Below are 23,544 nucleotides of genomic sequence, written 5' to 3' on the forward strand. Positions count from 1 at the left end.
TATTGAGAGGTCTAAATTGGCAATTTGAATGCTTGAGACCCATGATGCCTTCAGATAGGCATGAAAAGACTTTTGCTTGTCGCGCACAGGTGACATATTTTGGCATACATCTCTTGCGAGCCAGAATGGCATCATGAAGCAAGTTACGAAGACCCTGGCATTGGACACAGTGCCTTTGTTTGATGGGGCCACAAGGGCTTCATTTAAAGAAATGAAGAGATTAGAGCCTGCCTGCGGGGTCCTGGAAGCTGCCCGGGAGAGCTGCCCTGCGGGCGGTCTGGGCTGCCCGCCTTTGATTTGGCGCAATGCGGCGGTTGGACTTCCACCCACAGATCCCTCTCCTGCCCGGGGTGGATCTCCGACACCGGCCAATCCACCCTGCACCAGATATCACTGTTGCTTGCTGTTGTGACTCTTTAGGGAAATACAAAGTATAATTACGATTGTGAATTTTTCCTGCCAGAGGCAAGGTACGTCCTGCAGACAAGCCGCATTTAAAGGCTGCCATTATCCTACCCCTTAATGGACTTGCCAGATCCAAGCAAGACCCAATCGACCGTCGGCACTGTGCTCAGTTCCACCGGCCCCCGCCAGCCAGGGCCAGCTTTGTGATCACTAGAATTATATATAATTAGTGCCCCTGAGAGGCCTCACCTAGGTGGGGTGATGAATGAAACCAAGGGTGATAATTAACAAACCCATGAGGGTCGATTGGCCTCGCGGCTGCCATGGGCGCCACTTGTTTATCAAACCTATTGTGCAAAAATTAATGGGGTACTAAATTTGACTATAGTGGCCCCTGAGATACTGGAAAGGATTGTGATCTACTGCAAGTCTCTTGAGGGATTTCACTTTTCTGCTGGATAAGGCAGGGAGCTAAGGTGGGAAAAGAATGCCTGTTTACTTGCGATCGGCCCGTTTGCAGGTCTCTCGCCGAGACTGTCTCAAGAGAGGCACAAATTCACATGGAGATGTCTGACTGCAACCCAGAGTCCTTACCAGAAGTGCGAACAGGCATCAGTATGGAGGATCTGCCTTCTTTGAGAGCAATCATGGCGGACAGCTCGAAATGGTTATGCAGGCTTGGCTTGAAAGCCCTCCTCACTTAAAGCAAGCAATCCCTTCCTAGAACACTGCTTCTGGCAAAGGTGCTATTGCAAGAAAAATGCAGTGAGCTTGCTGATGAAATGAAGGAGAAGGTCTCGCTGCTCCTGCCTCAAGGCAATGTTCCTCTGCAGACAGGCTGCAGGTGAAGGCTGCCAGAAAATCCTACCCCTTGTTGGGCTCGCCAAATCCAAGCAAGACCCACAAACTGTGGGCGCATTCTTCAGAATATATTCTGGCTCTTGCTAACCAAGGTTCTCATGAATATGTGATAGATGACCTTAATGTTATCGCACATGCATATGACTGGTGGAGGAAGTGCCAGAATAGAGAAGACTGGACTACAATGCTTCGGGTGTTGCTTGATATCACTAGTCCGCAAAGACTGGGCGTATAGTAATAATGACTGATTGAACAGGAACGTTTAGTCAGCAATTGCGCAAGACACGCCTCCAAATGAGGGAGCTACAGAGGCTCCATCCCTCATTTCATCACTACTCATACTGTTCAAACACTAAGAATGAGTCAGCAGGACACGCCAGCCGACGAGGGTGTCTGCTAAGGAAGCCATCAAACACATGACTAAGAATTGAGCAGAGATGAGTTAGCATGACGCACCTGCCGACGAGGGTGTCTGCGCGCACATGGTCGTAGTCATAGAGGAGGCATGTCAGAGTGTCCTGGTCCGGTTCATGCACCAGCAGCCGGAAACACTCGTTCCAAACCGGGTGCCGGCGGTTGTTCTTTATCGTGCTCTGCAGGCGCCGGTGCGGCCGGATGTACAGCCTGTTCCAGGCAGACAATTGACATCATCTGAAAACTTCAATCCGAAAGATACAGGAGTCTTGGGCTATTTGTGCATCCTGGGCACTTGCAGGGCTTGAGCACAAGATGTACAGCCCGTCTGGAAGAACAGCTAACACCTCGCAAGATTGCAGATTGGAGGTTGGACTCGTGCAGCACGCCCAAGTGGATTGAAAATAGGAATGCATGACAGATGCCAGAGGCAGCAATCTTATCAGGCACCAAAATACCTGAGCACCCGATTGGATTTCAAGGTCTTCAGCAGTAAAGGGACCCCAAAAGCAGCAAGGTTCAGGTGGCTCTGGCTTGCTTAGGAGCACTTGACCAAGGAGATATCTGGGGCGCGAGAGTAGAATATGCATTCCTCTGAATCCTGGAATTGGAGAGATCCTAAAATAGTGCCTAAAGGGTTTAGGTTTCAGATCCCTCAAAGAGCAGGAGGAAGGGGCTGCGTACACAACATAGGGATCGGACTCGGAGCAGAAGTCGATCCTGGGAATGTTTTCGGCCTCGATTAGCCTCACAGTGAGGATTCCAACCGGGCGCTCAACTTGCGCCAGCACACCCTTGACGATCTCTGCCGACACCTGCAACCATCCAAATTCAAATTTTAATTGTTATGCCTGTTGTTATTGTATGCCATGCCTGCCAAGAGGCAAGGTGCGTCCTGCAGGCAAGCTGCAGTTGAGGGCTGCCAAAAGTGCACCCATTGTCGGACTCGCCAGATCCACGCAAGATCCAATGAAACATGGGAATTTTGATCATCCTCAATTTTGATTATCCAGGCATATGTCTATAACCACATTGGCTTCCAACCAAAACACCCAAAAGAAACACTGGCTACAGCGCGCATGTCGAGAAGCCCGGTCATCTGCTGGAACGGCATTAACTGCTCACAACCTTGTGCTGCTCATATTTTTTTCAGCACGTGGCCCGATTGCATCACACAGGCAGGCGGAGGCGCCGTCCTTTGTTGAAGCTCTCCCACGTTTCCCTGGAGACCAAGCACTTCAAAGCGTGGTCTCAACAGCGGCCTCTCCATTCTGCACCTTGCTGTGCGTTCTTTCCATTTGTTGAACAATAGGCATGAAATGAAATTAAAAATTTAGAACATTGGCAAGTTTCCATTTGGTGACCTTTACTGGTGCGCGCCCACCTTGTTGGGCAGGGTGTAGTGTTCCAGGAAGGAGCACAAGACGTTCTGCAGCCAGTCTTCCAGGAAGGGCAGGCTGGTGACATCACCCCCCAACAGCCGCAGATCAAACCGGAAGCTCGGCATGTCTGCAAACGCCACCTGGGCGCCACATCAGCACATTAGTCGTGATTTAGAGGTGAGTGCGTGATATCCGCAGACATCTAAACAGTTGACACCGCAGCTAATAACTGCTGGTAAGGGGGAGCACGAAAGCAGCTTGACAAATTGTGTAAACGCCACCTGGACGCCAGGTCAGCAGCACATGGGCTGAAAGGCTGCCGAGCTCCTATCCCTTGCTGGAGTCGTCTGATCCAAGCAAGAGCCAGCTAATAATCGGCACAGTGCTGAGCATTTGTGCCGCACCCGCCAACCGGGGCCAGGGTGCAATCTAGCAATGGAGAGGGTTGACATAGAAATGTTCTGAGCCGATTGTAGAGGTCAAGTGAACTACACAGAAGCTAAGACAGCGCCACCGATGCAACAGCCCTACATGGGCCTAGCAGGTGTGTGACCAGCACTTAGAGAGCAGCGAGGGCAGAGCGCCAAGATTGAGCCAATATGCTGAAGTCCGAAGCAGATCACATTTACAACATGTCTCAAGAGTGTAGGGCAGAAGGGATGCACCTGCACGGCTCCGATGATGGGCAGAGTGTCCATGAGGGGCCTCAGCAAAACTCGCACCCGTCCGCTCACTATCACCCGCTCCACTCCAACCTGCGCCTTATTCCACATACACATTAATCTGGCCCCGGCTGGCGGGGTGGGGTGAAAATACTGGTTGGTTGTGTCTTGCGTGGATCTGCGGAGCCCTACAAGGGGAAGGTTTGGGGCAGCTTTTACATGCAGCCTGTCTGCAGGACGCACCTAGCCTCTGGCAAGCAACGCATGTCATAATATTAAAAACCAAAGCCAATTCAATCAGGCCACTTTCAAACTTACTATCTGCAACAATCCCCCTTCAGCAAGGGCCACCTTTTCTGAAGGAGCAGACTTGGGCAACTATGCCTATTCTATTTGTTTCAGCCTGAGAGCCAGCCCATGCCAGAATGATTAGCTGTAAGGCACCGACCGACAATCATGTGAGAGGGGTGAGAACAGATTGGAAGAGGATGTAAAGGGTGATTGCCTGGATGTTGATGAATTGTGCCAGGCCCAGAGCAACGTTGAGGAAGAAGGGCAGCGGCTTTATCACCAGACTAACATCCTGCGCGCACAGATTGACATTCTGTCATCGCCATTCAAAGACCGCTCAGAAGGCGAAGGGACCAGCGTTGTGCAGACAAAGATCCCGGTCTCACGCACACCTGACCTCAACAAAGCAGAACCGGCTGCTGCCTCTTTTTTAAACCAAGCGTAGATGCCTCCCTGCCGCAAGCGATGAGGCGCCAGGCAAACTGACAGGCATCCTATGAAACTCCGCGCCAGTCCAGGAACTGCTACAGTACATTTGCAGGCAAGCTGGGGAGTCCAGGGTCACACTCTCTTGCAAGTAGCTCTGACTGATCCGAGTTTTGATATGTCCCTGACCTTGTTCTGTTTTCGCATGTGTCAAACCCTGATACACGTATTCCACTCTGATGACCATTCAAAGGTGTTTAAGATGAGCGGCCTTGCCTGGTTGCCGCCCCAGAGGAAGTCGATGTCCATTGAGGCCGTCTCAGAGATACCCCCTGTCGAGCTATGGTACAGCTTAACGCCAGTCACCATCGGAGCCTTCGTGCCCAGCGTAAAACTGCGCAGTTTCAACACATAACCCCCTTACTCTTTGCCCCTTACTCGTCCTTACTGATGAAAAATACAGGGAGAAGTTCAGGTTTTCTACTGGAATCAGTCCTGAGCGCCCCAGGGATGAGCATTACACAGCGCAGAAAACCGTGCCCGGCGTGAAACTTTGCTGTGCCAAACGCACCAAACACCCCAAGATCTTTGCCCATTTAATGCCCCTTCTGCAAATAATGCAGGGGTTTTGTAGATGTCTCTAATCGTAACAGGAGGTGCTGTCCTCTGCTTCCCTCTGAACAAAGGCAGCGTGAAGCTGCACAGCACCAAACACACCAATTTGTTTTCAAAATGTACTAAATCACACCCCATATAAAAAGCAGCAGACAGGGATTAAGAGGGCTTGCTGCAAGCAGAGAAATCTACTAAACACACCCCTTTGCCCACTGATGCCTGCTGCTGTCTTCAGCATCCCCTGGTACAAGGCACAAGGATGCAAGCCAGAAAGTCGGGAGTTGCATTTCCAGCTTGCTCTTGCAACTGCAAGCCAACGGGAGATCACCTGATCACCGGCAAAGCACTCAACCCTGGGAAAGATTGTTATGATTCCAGATCGAGTGAATCGCAGTGTTTCAGGGGTGCGCGCACTGTTCCAGGGTGATGTCGGCCATCCAGGCAGCGCGGCGCTCCTTCAGCTTGGGCTCCAGTTTTGCGCGCGCGACTGCCGACACAGCATTGTCCACATAAGGCCACACCTGCCCTGCAGCCAACACCCGGGCAAAAGGTCTGACAGTTTCTCTGCAATATGTCTGTATCACAGCGCCCTGCTGAGTCCCTGGAGGTCGGCCTATCACGGCACACCTTGTCCATCAGCTTTGATAGATAGCCGCTGCAACCGTTCGGCGGCTGCGGCAGCTTTGCACCGAAGCTAGGAAGCTTCTTGAGGTAGTTCGCCAGTACTGTCATGGCAAGAGCTTGCTGTAGGCCCTCTTGTGAGTCTGGCATGCCAGTGTGGCGTAGGTTGGCCCCTACTTTGGATCCCTAGTGTGGCATGCATGCAGCCAATATTAGAGTAATGTGAGCGCCTACCGACTAGTTGGGAGAGCCACTCTGCGCGCTCAAAGTCCGAGTAGGTGATCCAGGCCGGCACATCCATCTGCAGGCAGCAGGAAATTAGGAATTTCTTTTTAATGCCATTCACTCATGCTTATGTTTGTGTGCTTGTCCCAAGAGAAGTACAAGCTGGAAGCCATGCAGCGTTTCTGTGGGGATCTGCGGGTCTTGGCTGCCTCTGAAAGGATGACAGCACCACAGCTAGCTTGGAAAACAAGGCTCGAATTCGAATAGAGCAAGTTTACCGAGCTATGAGCATGAAGATGCCTGCGGGTTGCATCTGCTGCTTCTGCAAGGATCACAGCCCCACTTCGTCCTTGAAATTTTTTTAACAATTGCCACAAATCAATGAGCACGATGTTTGGAAGAATGAACAGCAGGACTTAAGACCACGCACGTCTCCCAGGAGTTTGCGCAGCTTGGCGACATTCAGGTTGCGCAGGATCTCCACGGCGATGGTTTGCTTTAGCCTGGATTCCTCCCTTCTCCTGTTCTTGACGTAGAGGCTGATCGCAGTGACCGACAGCACCGCACAGCTGAGGAAGCCCAGCAGGAATTCATCAAAGCCCATCGGGGACGCGACGCCTGCGTGCACACAGCAATCGGGCACCCTCCTCTCCTATATTAACGAAATGTCCCCTGCACCTGACCTTCTGTACAACCCGCATGTCACAGTCAGTAGTTTAGTTGTGGTATAGGTGGAAGATTCGCTGTAGACATTCCGAGGAAGGATCCCCAAAGCACCGTGCACCAGTTTTCTTAAGGACACTGTCTCAGTCCAAATTGCTTCGCTTGTTTTTTCTTCTAATTTCAGAGGACATGAAGTCCACCTGTATTGATATTAAGTCCTATAGTGGACGCAGCCGAGCCCTTGAGGCGACCGGATGCTGCTGACGCATGGCACAGAAGTGTCCACTCGTCAGACACCAGCTAGGACGGCGCTGCCACGGACGCTGCGTCATGTTTTCGTGGTTTGAGAGATACTATTTCATCAAATTGAATGCGTCGCAAACAGAAGGTGCAGAATAGAGCGCTGTCTATTTGCGGTTACTGTTTGTGGGTGGCCCGCTCCTAATCAGGACACTGTAAATGTCAAGCTCCAAGCATCGAGGTGGACAGCTCGCTTCGAAAAGTTGTACACCCAGCGAAAGAACGTCCTTCTCTAATATAACTTTGCAGGTGTTGGCTACCTTAAGGTCAGTCAAAAGTCACTTCGTCAATAAGCGGGTTCGAGCTGAAAATCCCTCTGGTTCAGCACCTTTTTTACTCGGCATCTCATGGGGTTTGTCGACAGCGTGCGAGAATTCGGGAGTGAGTGCATCCTTCAATAAACACAGCCTCGGTTCAGTCTTGGAGACCTGTCGCCATTATTGCCATACTTATGTAAACAGCTCTTCCTGATGCTTTTCATGTTTCTCCAGGTACCATTCTCTGCCAAAACTCCTCCGACGGAAATCTATCAGCAATCTCAGGTGACGGCATGACGGAAGCACTTGGTGCTAGCAGTGCATTCAGACAGAAGCTGCTGGAGGCAACCCACAGAAATGCACCTTTCTATGATACTGAGCCGCACGCGAGCAATGATTTCATTTTTGCTGCTCCAGGCAGTACCGCTCCTGCTGATGAGCTCAGGAAGCTCAAGCAGAGGGATTCTTAGCAGGTGCCTTTGATGCACTGAAGGAAAGCTTTACGAAGGAGCTCAAACTGCCTCAAAACGAGCGAGACAAAGAGTTTCTGAGTGCAGTCACCACGCTGCTGGCAGCTCAGACTGGACTGCAAGAATGAGCTACTCAGCCGTAAATGTACGTCCTACCATGTGTATCTTATTTTGTCTGCACAGAGATATACATACTCTTTTACAGGTTTAAGAATACTGTGAGGCAACTGAATATGGCAGAGCATCGCACTGGTTGGCAAGATAACACCGAGTTTCGGGAACAGCAGTGTCTTCCAAGGGTGACATTAGTTGATTTATTCACTGACACAAGGTGCAATTATGGAGAGGTAATAATAATTCATACATCAGTATTAAGCAGTGACAAATCAGTCAACAATCCCTTCTGCACATGAGTGATCGCTCTTAAAATGCTGCTTCTCTGCGCGCAGATCACAAGAAGGAGACAGGCCAGAAGGTCACGCTCTACCTGCCGAAGGGTGGATCACAGGGCTACAGAAAGATCCCTTCTGGAGCGTGCAAGCAACGCAGGCCTGGACAGAGTCTGCGCCGCGCTCGGCTGCGCAGCCGTAAGGCAGCTGGCAGCTGGCGAGCAGCTGCCGGCACCTGCCGCGGCCGCTGACATAGCAGCTGTGCCTGCTGCAACTGCCTGAATGACAAAGGCCGCTATGTGCTCCTGCCGTTTGCCTAGAACTTGCAAGGATCTACCAATGGCCACCACGGGTTCAAAAGAACACGATAAGCTACGGCAGCTGTGGCGCAAAGAAAGTGTCAATGCTACTATCTTGATGCAATGCGATAAATATTTAAGTGTCTGTGGGGCAACTAAGCATGGTATACCTATCCATGGGAAGGTTTCAAAGATCAACCAAAACCTTCAAAACTTGAATTTCAGGGCTGGCGATGTGCGCATTGTGTGCTGCCCCTTTTTGGTCAACCATGTATTTGGCTTTCTGGATGTTCTGAGGCTTCTGCTCGTATCGGATTCCGAGGCGTCAGATCATTGCAATGTTGTTCTGATGCTTTGTAAAAAAAAGGGCTACCACTGATGGGCGTAATTTTTGTCCCACAAATGCAAGTGCTAGCCTGCTGCCTGTACAGCTGATTCGTATTGATTGCAAATTTGGTCAATTATATCCACTCCAGAGCAGAAGCACCCACATTCACGGTCGTCATGGATTCACGTGCGCGCCATTTGTGACGTCAAGTCACGTGTTGGGCAGGTCAATAACGTTGATCAGGACGTCCGTGCTTCAATATCAGATATGCAAGCATTGCTTGGAAAGAATTGTGATTTACACACGGTAAAGCCTCTTTAATGTGTCTTTTCCCGCTCCTGCTTAAATTCTTCACGACCCATTATTTTCTTCTTTTATTTCTTTTGAAAACCAAGTTGACTTTATTCGTTCGGCAGGTTCAAGACATATCTGGGTTGGCGTAAATCTGTCAGCACAGATGGCCCTCCTCGCACCCTCACGAGCTGTACTGCTTCCGTGCCAACGAGCCGTGCGTTTCCAGTTTCCTCACTCTGGTGCTCTTCTGTTGCCTTGTTTACGGCGTTTGCTGCACGCAAGCAAGCGAGCGAGCGAGCTTAATCTGTATCCGTGATATAAACAGGCACGGTCACATCTGGGCGCCCGCTACTCTGCAATAGCAGCCTCGTCAGTCGCTTGGAGCTCAGGTACCTATCGATTATTTTAAAGAAGGGGAACTAAGAAGTGTACACGTCTGCCGGTGGGTATTTTTTTGTACGCGATTGAAAGGGGTTTGGGCATCTTCGCAGGCAGCAGGGCCATATCAAGCACTCCTAGTGACGAACTCAGCGTACTCAAGAAACGTCAATGGAGACAGTCTACCATGCTGAATATTCTCAAGGACAAATTCGTGGAGGAGCTTCAGCTACCTTCAGATGAGAGGGACAAAGAATTTGTGAGAGGAGTCACTTTGCTGCTGGCAGAGCAGACTGGGCTCCAGTCACTCATCCTCTCCCTTGGCAAAGAAAGTGAGTCTTGCAGCCTGTCTTTGCTCATGGCACAAACGTCAGTATCCTGTGAAGAATTATTTACCTTTATAAGTAATACAATTACAGAAGAACGTTAACCTGCATCATAGAGTGGCATACAATTCACCTCTGAAGTCTTTTTGTCATATTCAAAGCTCGCACCATGATATGGCCATCATGCTAGATGATGCATGATTTGATTGGCTTGAAATACAAAAGCTGACAGCAGATTGCTTCTGCAGCTGCAGGCGACAGACCGGCTGCGACGCAGAGCTCGACAAGCAGAGCTTCAGTGACACTCTATGTGCAGAAGCGCACTGCGGAGGAGGGATCACAGGAATACAGCGAGGTCAATTTGGAGGCAGAAAGCTCCGCCGTTCTCGAAGAAGTCTGCGCCATGCTCGACTGCACCGCTGTCATACCCCTGGCAGCTGCCGAGCAACTGCCGGCACATGCCGCGCTTGCTGACATGGAGGCTTTCTACGCCTTGAAGGGGCAATTCACATTCACTGATGGCGGTCGCTATATCCTTGAAAATGATGTGGACGACTCCATTGATTCTGGCTCATCACCTGCCAGCGGCATTGAGCAAGGCAACAGCCTTGAAGCTGTCTTCGCCGCTCCTCAGGTGAGAGGCCTTTAAATCAAATCTTGGGCACACAATGGTCATTCAATGACATAGCCTAACACAATGTTGATGATTATTTGAGCGCTCGCGACAGTCTTACAGGGCTTTTCTGTAAGCTGATAGCAGCATTCGGTGAATATAGCCAATATTCACAGCGGCCTTGTTTTGCAGGTGACCATCAGGGCACCAATGGATTCGTGGTGGATGGCTGAACAAGTCTCAGTCATGAATGCAGAGATAGAGAAGACTCTGCTAGAGGCAACAAACAACCGCGAGAGAGCCGTTGCCATTCTTCAAGGATATGGTTACAAGGGTGCTGCATCCCTAGAGACGGATCCCCAATACAAATTCTACGGGGAGGTACTCCAGGATCTGGCAGTTGCCGAAGATGTTGTTCTTGTCGTGATATCCGAGTGGCATCAACGCTCTGATGCCCGTTCCTCTGGAAACGAGATTCATCCGTTTAACGCACAAACGTTGCAGTGGAACATGCAGAACATAAGGTACGCAAAGCTCTGCTACTGTTGACCACGCAACCCAAGGACTGCCATTACAGTATGATTGCTTCAATTTTGTTCTGCCTATTCCACGTTGTCACTCGAGTGGAGCTATTTTTCACACTGTTGTACTAACGGTACCGTGTACAGGGAATTGATGGATCTGGATGTTCCGGCAGTGTCCATGCTGAGGGGCAAACAAGTGTATGGGGCGCTGGTGGGGATATGCCTGCCTACCCGGGCGTGTTATATCAAAGAGCTGAAGGAAATATGTGACGAGAATGGGTTTGCTGTTTGGCTGCAGAATGGGTGTTTCATACAGGTAGAGCCTTTGTCACATTCTTTGCTAATTTTCCTTAATCTCCTGGAGTATTCTGTTGTCTTGATGGCATGGATTGACTCTTTGGGTGCTGCCGTTGGACAGGGAACACTACCCATAGCACCGCTTTCAAAGTGACCAGAAAGCCACAGAGCAAGGGTGTGCCGCAGATTGCCACCTGTCAGATGCGAGGTTGTCATGTGACTTTGGTGCTTAGTTAAGATCAAAGCGCAGAAGCATACAGCTCATTGTATATGGGAAAAGTAACACCGTCATATCATCATGGACGGTCTCCACCATGAACAAGCAATGAGAATGCGCGAGGAGATGTACTAAATACAAATATTTAGTAAGGTGCCAGCAAGGTTTCTGGTGAAGCTTCCCGGAAGGCACCTTTTAGGAAGATGCCAAGTGTGATGAGTTACACACCCGATGAGTTACACACCCGACCTTCAAGTCGTCATTATATTATAATGTGTATATACCTTGTGGGTCGCCATCTCAGATGGTCTGAGAAGGTCACTGCTGCGGCTCAAATATAATCTCAAATATATGATAGGGCTAAGCTGTAAAGAAACTGCAGCAACAGAAAGATCAGATGATTCTTGTGAAATACGGCAATGATCTCAGGTGTTGACCAAGTACGCCCCAGCCACTCCGGTGACACCTGGAACCTTGACAGATAGAATGGAGCCCCAGAGCTCCGATGCACCCTCGCCCTTCTCAACGCGCGTTGTCACAAACAGCTGATCCAAGTCTGGACCCCCAAAGGTGCATGCCAGGGGCTTCTTCACAGGCAGCTCCACCTGTGCATGCATTCCAAGACATTCATCAACAGGCCAGAGGTGTTGAGATGTGACAAAGCCCAGTCAGCTGACCATTAAGTTCCCATCTGGAACCAAGTGCCCGTTCCCTGGGATATTTGTCAGCAGCGTGCATGTGAGCTGGCGCTATCGAGCCAAGCAGACAGTATAGTACGTTCTTGAGTTTCCTCGCAGCCGCTACACACTCCTCTGAGCTGAAAGTACGGATCTTCCAGTCGCTGCCCGAAGTACGCGGCATTGAAAAATGCCTTTGGCGCACCTTTCGCTTCAGCTCCCCAGTAGCAGGGTCATAGCAGCCCAGCGCAGACCCCTCCGGAAGAGCCACCCACAGATTTCCATCCCTGCAAATCCCAAAAGGCCGGCTCGTCAGGAAAATACCTCATTTGCCTTTTATTTCAAAGAAGCATGAGGCGTTGGTATTTCACAGGTGCCACACCACGGAGTGGGATGGGTGCGCCTGCTCGGCATCTATAGATGCACCCAAACCTTAGCATCCGTGCATGTCCAAGACCCCAGGCATATGGAGGTCAGCACACATCATCAACCCCAGGAGATCCCAAACATCTTCCAATTCTGGCAAAACCGCAAATGGCAGCCCCCAATTGTGTACTGAAAGATTGCTCGCACCGGTCGATGGTCATGCCATCTGGGATGCCGACCTCTTGTGGCACTTTCACGATGCATCGCCCCTGCAGCTTCCCATCCGCCCCCTTCACTGGCACGCCGGCCTCGTTTGTGTCATACGCCGATATAGTTCCTGCACCCGACACAACCAGGCACCTCTATGGGTGCAACATGCAGAAATTGGTGTGGGGTAGGTTCAGCCTAGCTCAGCTGAGAGCTGGACTAGCCTTGAGCTCTTCAGGCGCTTCTTTCAGCAGCTGAAGGATTGCTGCCCGTTGATGTGCAGTATGCGATGAGCAGTATTGCAGGCTTCCAAACCTTACAAAAAGGACAAGATATGCTAGCGCTTTGTTTGCAAGGGGAGAGAAGGGCTGGTGCCTGCATAGGTGTCGACAAAGTACATGGTCCGCCGGGCAGTGTCCCAGGCCATGCCATTGGGCAGGCCCACTGCCTCAGGCCCCATCAGATCCTCCAGCTCCCCAGTCTTCACATCCGCCCTGCGACAGCGCACACTCAAAGCTCAGAAGCTTAATCCCTGGGGAGTCAGAGTTTCATTTGCAGCAGCAATCTTCGTGCGCTGCTGCAACTCCCGCAAGTCCATTCTGATTCGGGTGGCTTCTCAAGGATATGTACACAATGCATTGAACAATGCTGCGCACGATTTGGGGTGAAGCTCCAATCACGTTTTTGCTGGGCTGCAGGCAGCCTTTGCTTCCCTTCAGCTGCCTGAGAACCTCAACTGTGGCCCAAAGAAATAGCAGCAGATTTCATCATTTCAAATTGTCGTTTCTGAGCAGATGCATCTTTCCTAGAAAGGGAGCAGGAAGCAGACCTGTAGAGTCTGCCGGGCTCTCCATTGCGCCAGCTGGCATGCATCCTGCCAACGATGAAGGCACCCCCAGGCGACCCCTTTCCATCGTTGAACCGCATGCTGTCCACGCCATGATCCTCTGGGACTGTCAGCAACGGCTTCCCGAAGGTCTTGGCTTGCACATCCACCGGAACGATCGTCCTGAGCAAGCATGCCCTCAGTGTTGTTGGCATGCGTTGAAAATCTAGAATATCCGCTGGGCAATCTGGAAGATGGTTCTTTATGCCATGAATCTTGGGTTGATAAAGCGAAACGCCGTGGCGCTGTTCATGAAGGTCTGAACGGGGCTGTCTCTGACCTTTGCATTGCAGCCAAAATGGTGTTCGTGTCTGCTGTGAGGGCGATCGTTCCAACCATTTCAAGGGCATCGATCACAACATGATTCTTGGTCGTGCTATCCCAGTACTGGATGTTTTTCGAGTTGATGTCCACGAAGTACAGTCTTTGAATCCTGGCATCCCAAGTCGGTGATTCTCCCAAGTCTGTCTTTGCATCTACAACAACCTCAATCTGCACATTTTCTCCCATCATGACAACAGAATTTGTACGAAGCGGCCAAAGGAGGACCTTTCCGATTTCACAAGGCCAATGGAAGGGAATAGAAGCGTCAGATTAAACTTACAAACCAGGGAATAGCTGCTTGGAGATCAATCTCAAATCTGTACACAAAATTCAGGATCTGAATGGGGTGTTGATTGCTGGTAATGTCGCAGTTCTGGGCTCTGGATGAGGATTCCTGACTTGAGGCATCCAGGAGTCGAGGTGGCAGGTGCACGGCAGCTTCGTCACCGGCACAAGATGTCGGAGACAATTTCTTGCCAGAGCTTGGTCCTGAAGAAATTCAGCATTCCACAGGAACCTAGAACAATCATTTACACAAACAATTACAAGAGACAATCAATCCAACAGAGAACGCGGTGCCGGATTCTTAGTGGCCGGCAATGCAGAATCTTGATGGTGACCTGAAAGAAGCTTTTCTGAAGACACTCTGCGGCAGCTTCAGGGAAAGAAAGGAAACTATAGACAAGGTATTTGTGGAAGACGCCACCTTCTGGTAAGTATCAAACATCTCATTGAAGAGTGCACGTCCACTAATCACTGTTCGTTGTTTGCTAATAGCAGAAGCTACGGACAGACGATGAATATATTAATGTGTTCAGGACTCGTGTGCAGGCATATATTCCACAATGCTTTTGGGAGGAAAAATATCCACGGCATTTACCAGGTGCTGGTCTCTGCAAGCTCAAAGAAATAGTCATCGCCTGACTTGTCTACGCCGCTTTGAATTTCAGATACTTGAATTTTGCCTTACAGTTCTGTTTATTTGCAGCTTTGGGCATGCACAAATTACCCACCACTGGGAATCGAGTTCGTCCGCATAGGTTCGGCCTTCTGCCTTGCTTTGTTGTTGCTCTGGCGCTGCTAGTTCTTTCAACCATCAGCGATTCAGAAAACCTGACTTGCGAGCCTTGCGAGCAACGGATTCTAACAACTACTTGGCTCTGTGCTGCAGTGGCTGATGAGAGGGACAATGTGGTTCTCGTGGACCTGTTAGAGTACTGCAAGTGCGCGCTCAGCACCTGAAACTCTCACAAACTCCTCATGCCATCTTGTCATGCAAAGTGTCCGCATCAACGCCTGCAATGAATGCCAGACTGGGAGCTGTAACTCCTGCAGATTCTCATCATTCCATGCTGGCCTGACATAAGTTTGATTGCGTGTGCTCTCACGCATCGGTCGGGCACATCGTGAATGCGCCTGCCGCATCAGTCTTGTATTGTCGCTGTACGACAAGTGACTGGCCCCGGCTGGCGGGGGCCGGTATAAGTACTGAGCGTTGTGTCTTGCGAGTCCATCAAGGGATTTTGGCAGCCTGTACCTGCAGCTTGTCTGCAGACGCACCTTGCCTCAATGGATTTAATAAAATTAACAATGCACAAATGATCGTGTGCTGCAGTGTGTATCCGCTACCACCCTGGACTTTCTTTGGCGGCCCCACCATGCGCCTGCATGTCATCCTCAGCCTTGTGGACACCCCTGCAGGAAAGAAGATAGAATACCAGGTCAGCTTCTTCCTGAACAAAGCACTTGACAGGCTGCTATGTGAGTAAAATGAATCTCAGCCTGTGAGATGACAGGCAGGATCTGAGCTGCAGACATACTGGCAAAAAATTTGAGAAAGCACAAGACACCACATACTGCTGTACTTATGATGTGGTACAACGAAGTAGGCAGTGTAGAGCCCCAGCAAAGCTATTCAGGAACTGTGGTGGTGTGTGTTCAGGAGGACCACAGCATGTGGATGGAGTCATTGCTGTTCCACACGCTGCCAGCCCCTGTCGGCCAGTTCCTGCACAACTACACCATGCCCTTCATCGGTCAGCTCCCCAGGCATTGAGTTTGCTGCTGGCTGTTGCTGCATGGCTGTGCTGTAATCTTCTTCCTCTACTTGCTGCACAGAAGCTGACCTTACCCTCCTGAGTAGCTTGATTGCTCCTGTGCGCGCGACTCTGATCGGTTGGTCCGCATGCAGGAAATTTGGTGGCCTCGCTGGGCAACAAGTTCTTCGAGTCGGAACAGACCCACATCCCCAAGGTGCACACTGGCATCATGTATCCTCTAAGCTCCAATTTGGAGCACCACTTTAGCCCTGCTGAAGCTGTAGCTGCCGTGTCTTGGTGGGTGATCATGCAAGGGACATACATGTTCTTCTGGAATACAACAACCTGCAGCTATCATGGTGTGCGCCCATACACATGGTATGTGCACCGCACTGTTGTGCTGACATGGCACACTGATGTCGCGCGCTGAAACTGGCATGCTGAGCTGGCGTGATGACGTGGCAGGAGGTGGACATGCAGAGGGTGGATGGCGAGGTGGGCGTATCGGGGCTGACGGAAGTGCGCGCTGATCTCGGGCGCGCAATCAGCGCCATGTTTGCCCGCGGCAGCAGCGCAGCACAGCGCAAGGCGCTCATCGATCGCCTCTATGCCCCGGTGGGATTCTGTCCTTTTCTAACGTATTCTCTCGGAAGTGTGCTGTGGCTGGGCTAGTCGCTGATGAGGGTCAGAGCTGTAGGCCGTGCCGCACAGTTCCCACACAGATTCTCTAGGGAGGTAGATTTGGTGTCTTGCTGCAGTTGATAAAGTCTCAGTATAGGCAAAATTGACGCTTGCAGGCCAGGTGACAAAAACCATAAAAGAATGGGGGCAGTATGCTTGATGAGTGGCAGATGATGGGTGCAGGATGCGCTGGTTTGGAACATAATGTACACGGTGAGGGGCCGGCGCGCCATTTTCGGCGCTGTCAACCTGTGGTGCTCCCTCAACAACATCGACGTCAAGATCAACCGCATCGGTGCGCCGCTCATTTCAGTTGATATTCACATCTTGCCATCCGGCCCGCTTGCAGATATTTCACGTCCGAATGACGTCCTGGCTGCCTTGCAAGCAGATCCATGAATATCTGGCCGCAGAGACCCCTGCTCACATGCGCAGCAGGGTTCTCTAGGGGTAATTAACATATTAATTGTAATTATATACCCCTAGGTTCTCCCTCGCTCACATGCTAGGGCCTACACTGTGTAGTGGCCGTGCCTCTCATGCTTAACGCTGTACTCACTGCCAAGAGTGCCAAGAAAGGCAAGACGTCAACCAAGCACTTGTGGGCGTTGAAGTCATGCCCTGCAGTGCAGTGCCTCACATGTCAAGACTGCGTCTGTTTCCAGGATTTGGAGGTGAGGCAAGGTATCAGCAACACATGATGGGGACCATGAAATTGAGAATGACAAGTAAGAGTGACTAATATGTGTGCGCTGCAGTGCCCTGTGGCGACACTGTGCTGGTGGACGTGGCACAGGAGGTGAAGCCGAGGTACTGGCCGGCCTTGATGCCCGCTTATGTAATCTGGAACCACATCGTCCTCACCCTTGCCGACTCCCCTGACGGGTGCGCGCAACCACCCTCTATACCCCTTTGCCTTTATCCTAGACTAAGTTTGAGAAGTGTCGGATAGTGGGACTCGCTTGGCTGCTACTACTGATACTAACAGGAAGCGTGACAGCTGCCTCCAGCATTTTACTTCATGCCTGCTCTTCATGCTGCACTTCTTGTCAATGAAAAAAGAGAGAGAGAAACATTACATTGTGCCAGCCAAGAAGGCTGATAAGATGTCCACTTTATATCACCATTATGAACTCGGTCTAATGAGAGTCTGGTGACTGAGCCACCTGTACGAGATCGTCTTGCCACATGAACTGACGCTTGGTGGTGATATTGGGCCTAAACAGGCTGTCATACCTAGCAATGGATCTGCCGCGTGCACGCACCTTGCTAGTGTGTGCCTGTACAAGACCAACATTTGACATGTGCTAGTTTGCATGCTTCTGGCTTGCTGGAGTGCGTGGTACTTGCATTCCTGCAGTTTGTGTCCTCTGATTGATCAGATAATTTCCCCAGGCTCATCTGGATCGGAAATGCTCACACGCAGCATATGTGGTGGCTGCAGGGGCAAGGTGATCCAAAGGCATGAGAATCACCCAATGGGCACAGAAGCAACGCTGATCTACAACCTTGGACCCATCTCCTGGATCATCAATCTGATCCGCCGCTTCATGGGCGTCGCCTTTGGCATCGTCGGCCAAGTCATCTATCTCATTCTCAACTTCCTGCTCAATCAGGTGCCCCCCAACTCTTCATGATGTTTTCAAAGCTCTGCGTGAGCGCAGACAAGAGGCGATTTCTTGCCATTGTGCGCACAGAAATGTGCTGCAAAATATCTCTGAGCTGTTTTGAGAGCGTTGCAGTCCTCCTGCGCTCTGCGGGCCTCTTTTTGTCATGTAAACATCTCGGCTTTGTTGTTGTGGATTTCTTGTACTGTTGGGCATCCAAGCTGCTTTTAAAGGGGCGTCAAAATGAGCCTGGAATCCAGGACAGGTGCTGTACAAAGGGAGGCCTGCTTCTGTGAGCCTGACAAACTTCCTCTCTGCACTCGCAGAAGGAGATGGAGCAGCAGCTGTCGGACATGCCACGAGAATTTGAGCCGCCACACGCGCACAAGTACAGCCATGTAAACTGAAGCACCATGCCATTGATGGGGTCCGCATGCAGACAAAGTGTGTGTGGATGTGGACCGAAGTACTTAATTATAGTGAGAGACGTGAAGCTAAAGCAACTCTTTTGGTAGGCGGATGCATAACTTTACGGCACTGAGATAATCTCAGCACGCCCATATTGGCTCACCTGGCAGATCAATGTGCAGATGCGGTCTTTCCTGCGGCTCTGCTAGTGCATGTCTGAAGCATCAGAGCACATCTAGTGAGATGGTAGGCACAGTTATGTATAATTCCTCTGTAGATGAAAGGCATACTACTGGCATTGCATAAAGTGCAGGAGTGCAGCAGGATAAATAGTCGTTGGGTGGGGCACGAGAGAATGACTTACCACCGTAGCGGTCGACCGGTCATGCCCGTGGTATTCAATTGCACAAACCAATTCTAATACCCTTGGTAAAGACACTCAGTCTGGGAATAAATAAAATTGGAAGTCCAAGTCAAGTGGAAGTCTGACATCCATTCCTTTTCAGACAAACTTGTTGGGGTGGAGGACAAGAAGATTGGCCAAAAAAGAAGGAAGAGAAAAAGGTTGATTGGCCGCTGCCGGATTTGAACCGGCTCCTTCTACTTCTTTTGTGGTGGAAGCAACACCCAACGCCTTTGTCTGAACCCGAAGATGAGGCTGAGCGGCCATCTGATGTCTAGAGGGCAGGTCGACGCATCCATATAACCTCGACTTCCTCCAAAGTGGAGTTTTGGCACTTGCAGGTATCTCGAAAGTTTCAAAAAAGCATCTCGGCAAACGATGCCCTGCTTCTACGATTGAGGCGGTGGAAATCTCATGCGAATATACTTATTCACACCTGATTTCCGCCGATCTTAAGGTCTGCAGAACCAGACAGTGGAGTGTATTGATGTAAGCAGTTGGAGGCTTGACACAAAGCACGGACACATAGAAACTTCGTTCGTTTTGAGCTTGCCATACGAGTCCAAGTGACTTCCAGGTTTCCCGAGCTGCTTCATCGCTCGTCGATCATTACATTAATGGCAAAGGTGCGTTGAGGATTCTTTTCCCTCAGTGTGTATTCTAGTGGCTGAGCAGATGTGGCTTTAAAAGAATAATGGGGGCAGATTTGGGGCCTTCAAAAGGTGTTTGGATGTCTGCTTTGGAAGCCACAAACCGGCTTTGGAAACACAATTCACATCTTTGCGAAACACATATTGCCCACTTTCAGCTCTTTGCCCCCAACACCACCACTTTGAGCCAAAAAGATCTTGAAAATGATACTTCAGCCAATTTGTGGCTTCAGAAAATTTGTTGGAAGGCATCCTTCAAGCCATATTGGCTGTCAGCCAAGATTTGTTGAAGAACGTACTGTCACGCCCAAACCTCATGAGTGCCAAACAGTTCTAGACACATGTCTGCTCAATGCGCAGGTTCCCACCATGGTCAGATGCTTGATCGCGCAGATGGCCCTGATGTCACTGCTGGCTGTATCTGCCCATACTAACAATCCATTCGGCAGCAAAGCAGAAGCTGAGGCTGGCAACATGAGGGGCGGAACGGCCTTGACACCGTCACACCTTAGCGGGCTTGGCAGCTCACAGGAGCTCTTAATAGAGACGGTCTGCGGCAACATGCAGGACGAGTATGGAAACATATACTACGGCTGCCGACAGAAACTCTCAGATAAAGAGGCAAACACATGTGAGCCTTTCTTCTTGGGTACAGATTTCCTGACATCAATGATCAGACGATCCATGTGGCCATGATGAAGAACAAGCGGAGGCATCCATGATGGGAATGGCAGTGCAGCAGCGTCTTGCCACGGATCATCAAGTGGTGCAACCCATTGATGGTCTGTGTGGCTGAGATGCAGTGATGATTGTGAGTGCATCCACATTAATCGGCCTGGCTATCCTTGGTTTTTTGGTCTCCTGCGCGCTCCAACGCTGCCGCAGAACCAACCGCGAGGACATTGCAGAAATGGTCCCGCCACCTGCAGGTAAGTTCTTTCTACATAACACCACAGGTCCTTGCGGGAGTTTGGACGTGCTTGCTTCTGTGAGATTGTCATCATCGTCACAAAGGCTTTTTGAAAACCACTTGATTGACATGCCTTAAGCTGCCAGCTGAAGCAGTGGTTGAAAAAGCTGTAGGACAGTACGTGTTGCTACTAGCTGCTAGAAGCACCACCTGCTATTACTTAAATTCAGGAGCCGCAAGATGAATGAGAATAATATTGGAGGGATCTTTCAAAATCGCCATAGTGGTGTTGACAGCATCGTACGTGTACCAACTTATGCATCACACTGCGCTGTTGTGACCTGCAGGCGATCCAGTATAGTCGAACAAACACCATCAGCCGGCAAGGATCCCAGTTGATCATGCAAGATGCTGGGCCTTACAAGACTCTTGGAAGGCCCAGAAATGCTCCAAGTACCATTCAACTAATTTGGTGGCCCCGGCTGGCGGAGGGCGGTATAAATACTGAGCACAGTACCCATGGTTGTTGGGGTTTTGCTTGGATCTGGCGAGTCCAAAAGGGGTAGGATTGTGGCAGCCTAAAATGCAGCTTGTCTGCAGGTCGCACAATGCCTCGTGGCAGGTAAGGCGTGTGACAACGAAAACTTTCGCTGTAATTTGATCGCCCCGCCAAAGAACCGGCATGCTGGTTAATGTTATAAACGTGGATGCTAGAGTCATCATACGATTCCAGATAAGAAACATGGCATGGCCGCTAGCCTGTAACCTGGCCCAAATTTGAAAGTTCCGTAAGGGCCCTTCAACCTGTTGATCAAATGCACCAGTCTGTTCTACATGGCATGCAGTAGGAGCACTAGGGTGTCACCAGCTGAGGCATCCAAAGGCCATGGGGTCATCAATGATAATCACCTTTTACTCAGACCAGCGTTTGGGATTTGGGGTATTACAGTGGTGCGGTGAAGAGCATGCCCGCCACTGTCTTTGTATTGCACAAACCTAATCAATGACCTGGGCAATAAGCTCATTGCTGAAAACCAAAACTTTGAAAGGTCAGGGGGGTAAAGAAGGAGGGTCTGCCAGCCAATGTTTTCAAGGCAACTTTTGTGGAATTGCTGCACGTGACGTAGAGGGGCAAAAACGATGAGAGTATGGAACAAATGGCCGCTGCCGGATTTGAACCGGCTACTTCTACTTCTCTTGTGGTGGAAGCAACACCCAACGCCTTTATCTGTGCTCGAAAGGGACAAGGATGCGCGGCCATTTGATGTTCGAGTGCAGGCTGAGTCAACAAAAGATCCTTTGCTTTCTGCTATCAAAATATCAGAGAGACTCTGAGAGGTGCCCTCTGTCACAACGCTCTGAGTTGGACGAGCCGGAAGCGTCGTCTTATTGATGGCCGTCTTTTCTATTCTCCTTCATGTTACTGACAAATATGAAGCATCAAGGACTCTTTCCCCAAAGTGCCGTGGTGGCAGCTACCAAGGAATCTTGGAAGCTTCCTGAAGGAATCTTTGTACCAGCACCCATTACTTTGCTTCAGCGAATACAGCTCAGTCAAACATAACTAATGGTTTCACTTGATTTCGTTAGACCTGCAGACCCAGGATATTGACGTATATCGCAATACAGAATCGCAAGGCTTGAGCCAAAGCAACGACAGACGGCGGAGGCATCGTTCGTCTTGTGGTGTTAAATATCAAAGAGCTTAAGGGACCTGCAAGTTTACTTGTTGCGTGTTACAGAGCTGCTACGTCGCTCATTCGTTCAATATCCTTAATGACAAAGGTACTCATCCTGTGACACCGCTTTGTCGGGCAGGCTGTGCGTCATCGCAAGTTTGGAACACCTGTGATCACGGTGGCAATGAGCGCAGGTTGCCAGCCGAATTTCTGGGTTCTGGATTGCGCTGACCCTGATCGTAGTGTTGGCTGCATATGCCGATGCATCCCCGTTTGACCAGGAGGCTCCAGCTAAGGCTGGGGACGTGAGTGACAGAATGGACCTGACGAGTTCACGCCTGAGGAATTTTGGCAGCTCACGGAAGCTCTTAACGGAGGTACACTGCGGTTGGTATACGGACGACTGGTCTGGATGCATTTACTACGCTTGCCACAAAGACGTTGACAAAAAAGCAGCGAAGATATGTAAGCATGATCCCTGCCAACAGGATTTACATCAAACATGAAGCACGCACCCACCGTTTAATCAACGAAGCTGCACAGTGCATGCAGGAGCAAAGATTTGGTCTTGCCACTGATTCCCCTAATTATTCTGATTCTCTGTGTGGCTGGAGTGCAGGGTTCATTGTGATTGAGTCAATAATTGGATCTATACTTTTATGTTCGGTGCTCTGCGGCATCTGTCACTGCTGCCGCAAGCGCATGCGCGAACGCAAGGCCGAGATTGCAGCGCCACCCACAAGCACCACTGGTGAGTACTCCCCAAGGAAGATCACAAATCGTCACAAACTCAGTGTGCTGGCACCCGTGAGATCAGTATCACCCTCACAGATGCTTCCTGGAGATCCTCACAAATATCCTGTCTCAACCCTGACTCTCAAGGTGCTCCTATAAAAAGCTGTGACCTGCAATCTCTTGACAGTGCCACAAGTGCTGTAGTGTGGGGGATGGCACTTTTATGACAGCTTCAAGTGCAACCATGTTGGGCCGTTGTCCTCTGCAGGCAATTTGGTGTAGGCGAGCTGGGACTGTCTGCTGGCAGGGACCCACCGGCACTCAATCATGCCGCATGCTGATGTAAGCAGCCTGACAGAAAGGGTTCAAACCACCGTGCGACAAGTACTACTGTACTCCAGGCCCTGTAGATCTAGACTGATCCTGCCGCTCAGGAATGGCCAGGCTGCTATCAAGTGTAAGAGTCTGTGGTGACGGAATCGATAGTAGTATAGGAATGATGTGGGGCCGTTTTGCAACTTAATAGGTGCACCCATGTGGGCTAGCCATGTGTACAAGCGCTTGTGCAAGCTTGTGCAAGCTTGCGCTAAATCGGGACCCTGCAGGCTGACTGATTGAGCAGTCAGCAGCTACATCTGCAGCCTGCCTTTGCCAATTCTGATTGCATTTCACAGCCCAAGGGTGCCTGCTTGTAACAGTCTGACTTTCTTTTGTC

The 23,544-nt window shown here is 50.4% G+C and overlaps 5 protein-coding genes across 5 annotated transcripts; 3 read left to right on the forward strand and 2 right to left on the reverse strand.

Moving 5' to 3' along the window:
• Positions 1–203: 203 nt before the first annotated feature.
• COCSUDRAFT_63427 (hypothetical protein) lies at positions 204–6,897 on the reverse strand (the record flags this gene model as incomplete). Its single annotated transcript, XM_005647532.1, has 12 exons — positions 204–378; positions 1,723–1,890; positions 2,365–2,495; positions 3,065–3,202; positions 3,728–3,817; positions 4,200–4,307; positions 4,658–4,835; positions 5,471–5,577; positions 5,684–5,781; positions 5,912–5,978; positions 6,333–6,520; positions 6,888–6,897. 12 exons carry the CDS (start codon positions 6,895–6,897, stop codon positions 204–206), a joined length of 1,458 nt encoding a protein of 485 aa, XP_005647589.1.
• Positions 6,898–7,825: 928 nt separating this feature from the next.
• COCSUDRAFT_63428 (hypothetical protein) lies at positions 7,826–8,232 on the forward strand (the record flags this gene model as incomplete). Its single annotated transcript, XM_005647533.1, has 2 exons — positions 7,826–7,844; positions 8,042–8,232. The coding sequence occupies 2 exons, from the start codon at positions 7,826–7,828 to the stop codon at positions 8,230–8,232; spliced, it is 210 nt and encodes a 69-aa protein (XP_005647590.1).
• Positions 8,233–9,467: 1,235 nt separating this feature from the next.
• Positions 9,468–11,194, forward strand: COCSUDRAFT_42021 (hypothetical protein; the record flags this gene model as incomplete). Its single annotated transcript, XM_005647534.1, has 4 exons — positions 9,468–9,612; positions 9,861–10,240; positions 10,412–10,600; positions 11,162–11,194. 4 exons carry the CDS (start codon positions 9,468–9,470, stop codon positions 11,192–11,194), a joined length of 747 nt encoding a protein of 248 aa, XP_005647591.1.
• A 262-nt stretch (positions 11,195–11,456) lies between these two features.
• On the reverse strand, positions 11,457–13,903 carry COCSUDRAFT_47480 (hypothetical protein; the record flags this gene model as incomplete). The annotated part of the gene is made up of 6 exons (XM_005647535.1): positions 11,457–11,862; positions 12,140–12,221; positions 12,508–12,637; positions 12,883–13,001; positions 13,337–13,516; positions 13,674–13,903. 6 exons carry the CDS (start codon positions 13,901–13,903, stop codon positions 11,683–11,685), a joined length of 921 nt encoding a protein of 306 aa, XP_005647592.1. The 3' UTR covers positions 11,457–11,682.
• A 413-nt stretch (positions 13,904–14,316) lies between these two features.
• COCSUDRAFT_63431 (hypothetical protein) lies at positions 14,317–18,451 on the forward strand (the record flags this gene model as incomplete). Its single annotated transcript, XM_005647536.1, has 10 exons — positions 14,317–14,332; positions 14,889–14,940; positions 15,333–15,438; positions 15,660–15,753; positions 15,909–15,970; positions 16,222–16,371; positions 16,621–16,732; positions 17,196–17,322; positions 17,882–18,053; positions 18,371–18,451. 10 exons carry the CDS (start codon positions 14,317–14,319, stop codon positions 18,449–18,451), a joined length of 972 nt encoding a protein of 323 aa, XP_005647593.1.
• Positions 18,452–23,544: the final 5,093 nt, after the last annotated feature.

This window comes from Coccomyxa subellipsoidea (assembly GCF_000258705.1).
Source record: "Coccomyxa subellipsoidea C-169, whole genome shotgun sequence".
Taxonomy (NCBI): Eukaryota; Viridiplantae; Chlorophyta; class Trebouxiophyceae; family Coccomyxaceae; genus Coccomyxa; species Coccomyxa subellipsoidea.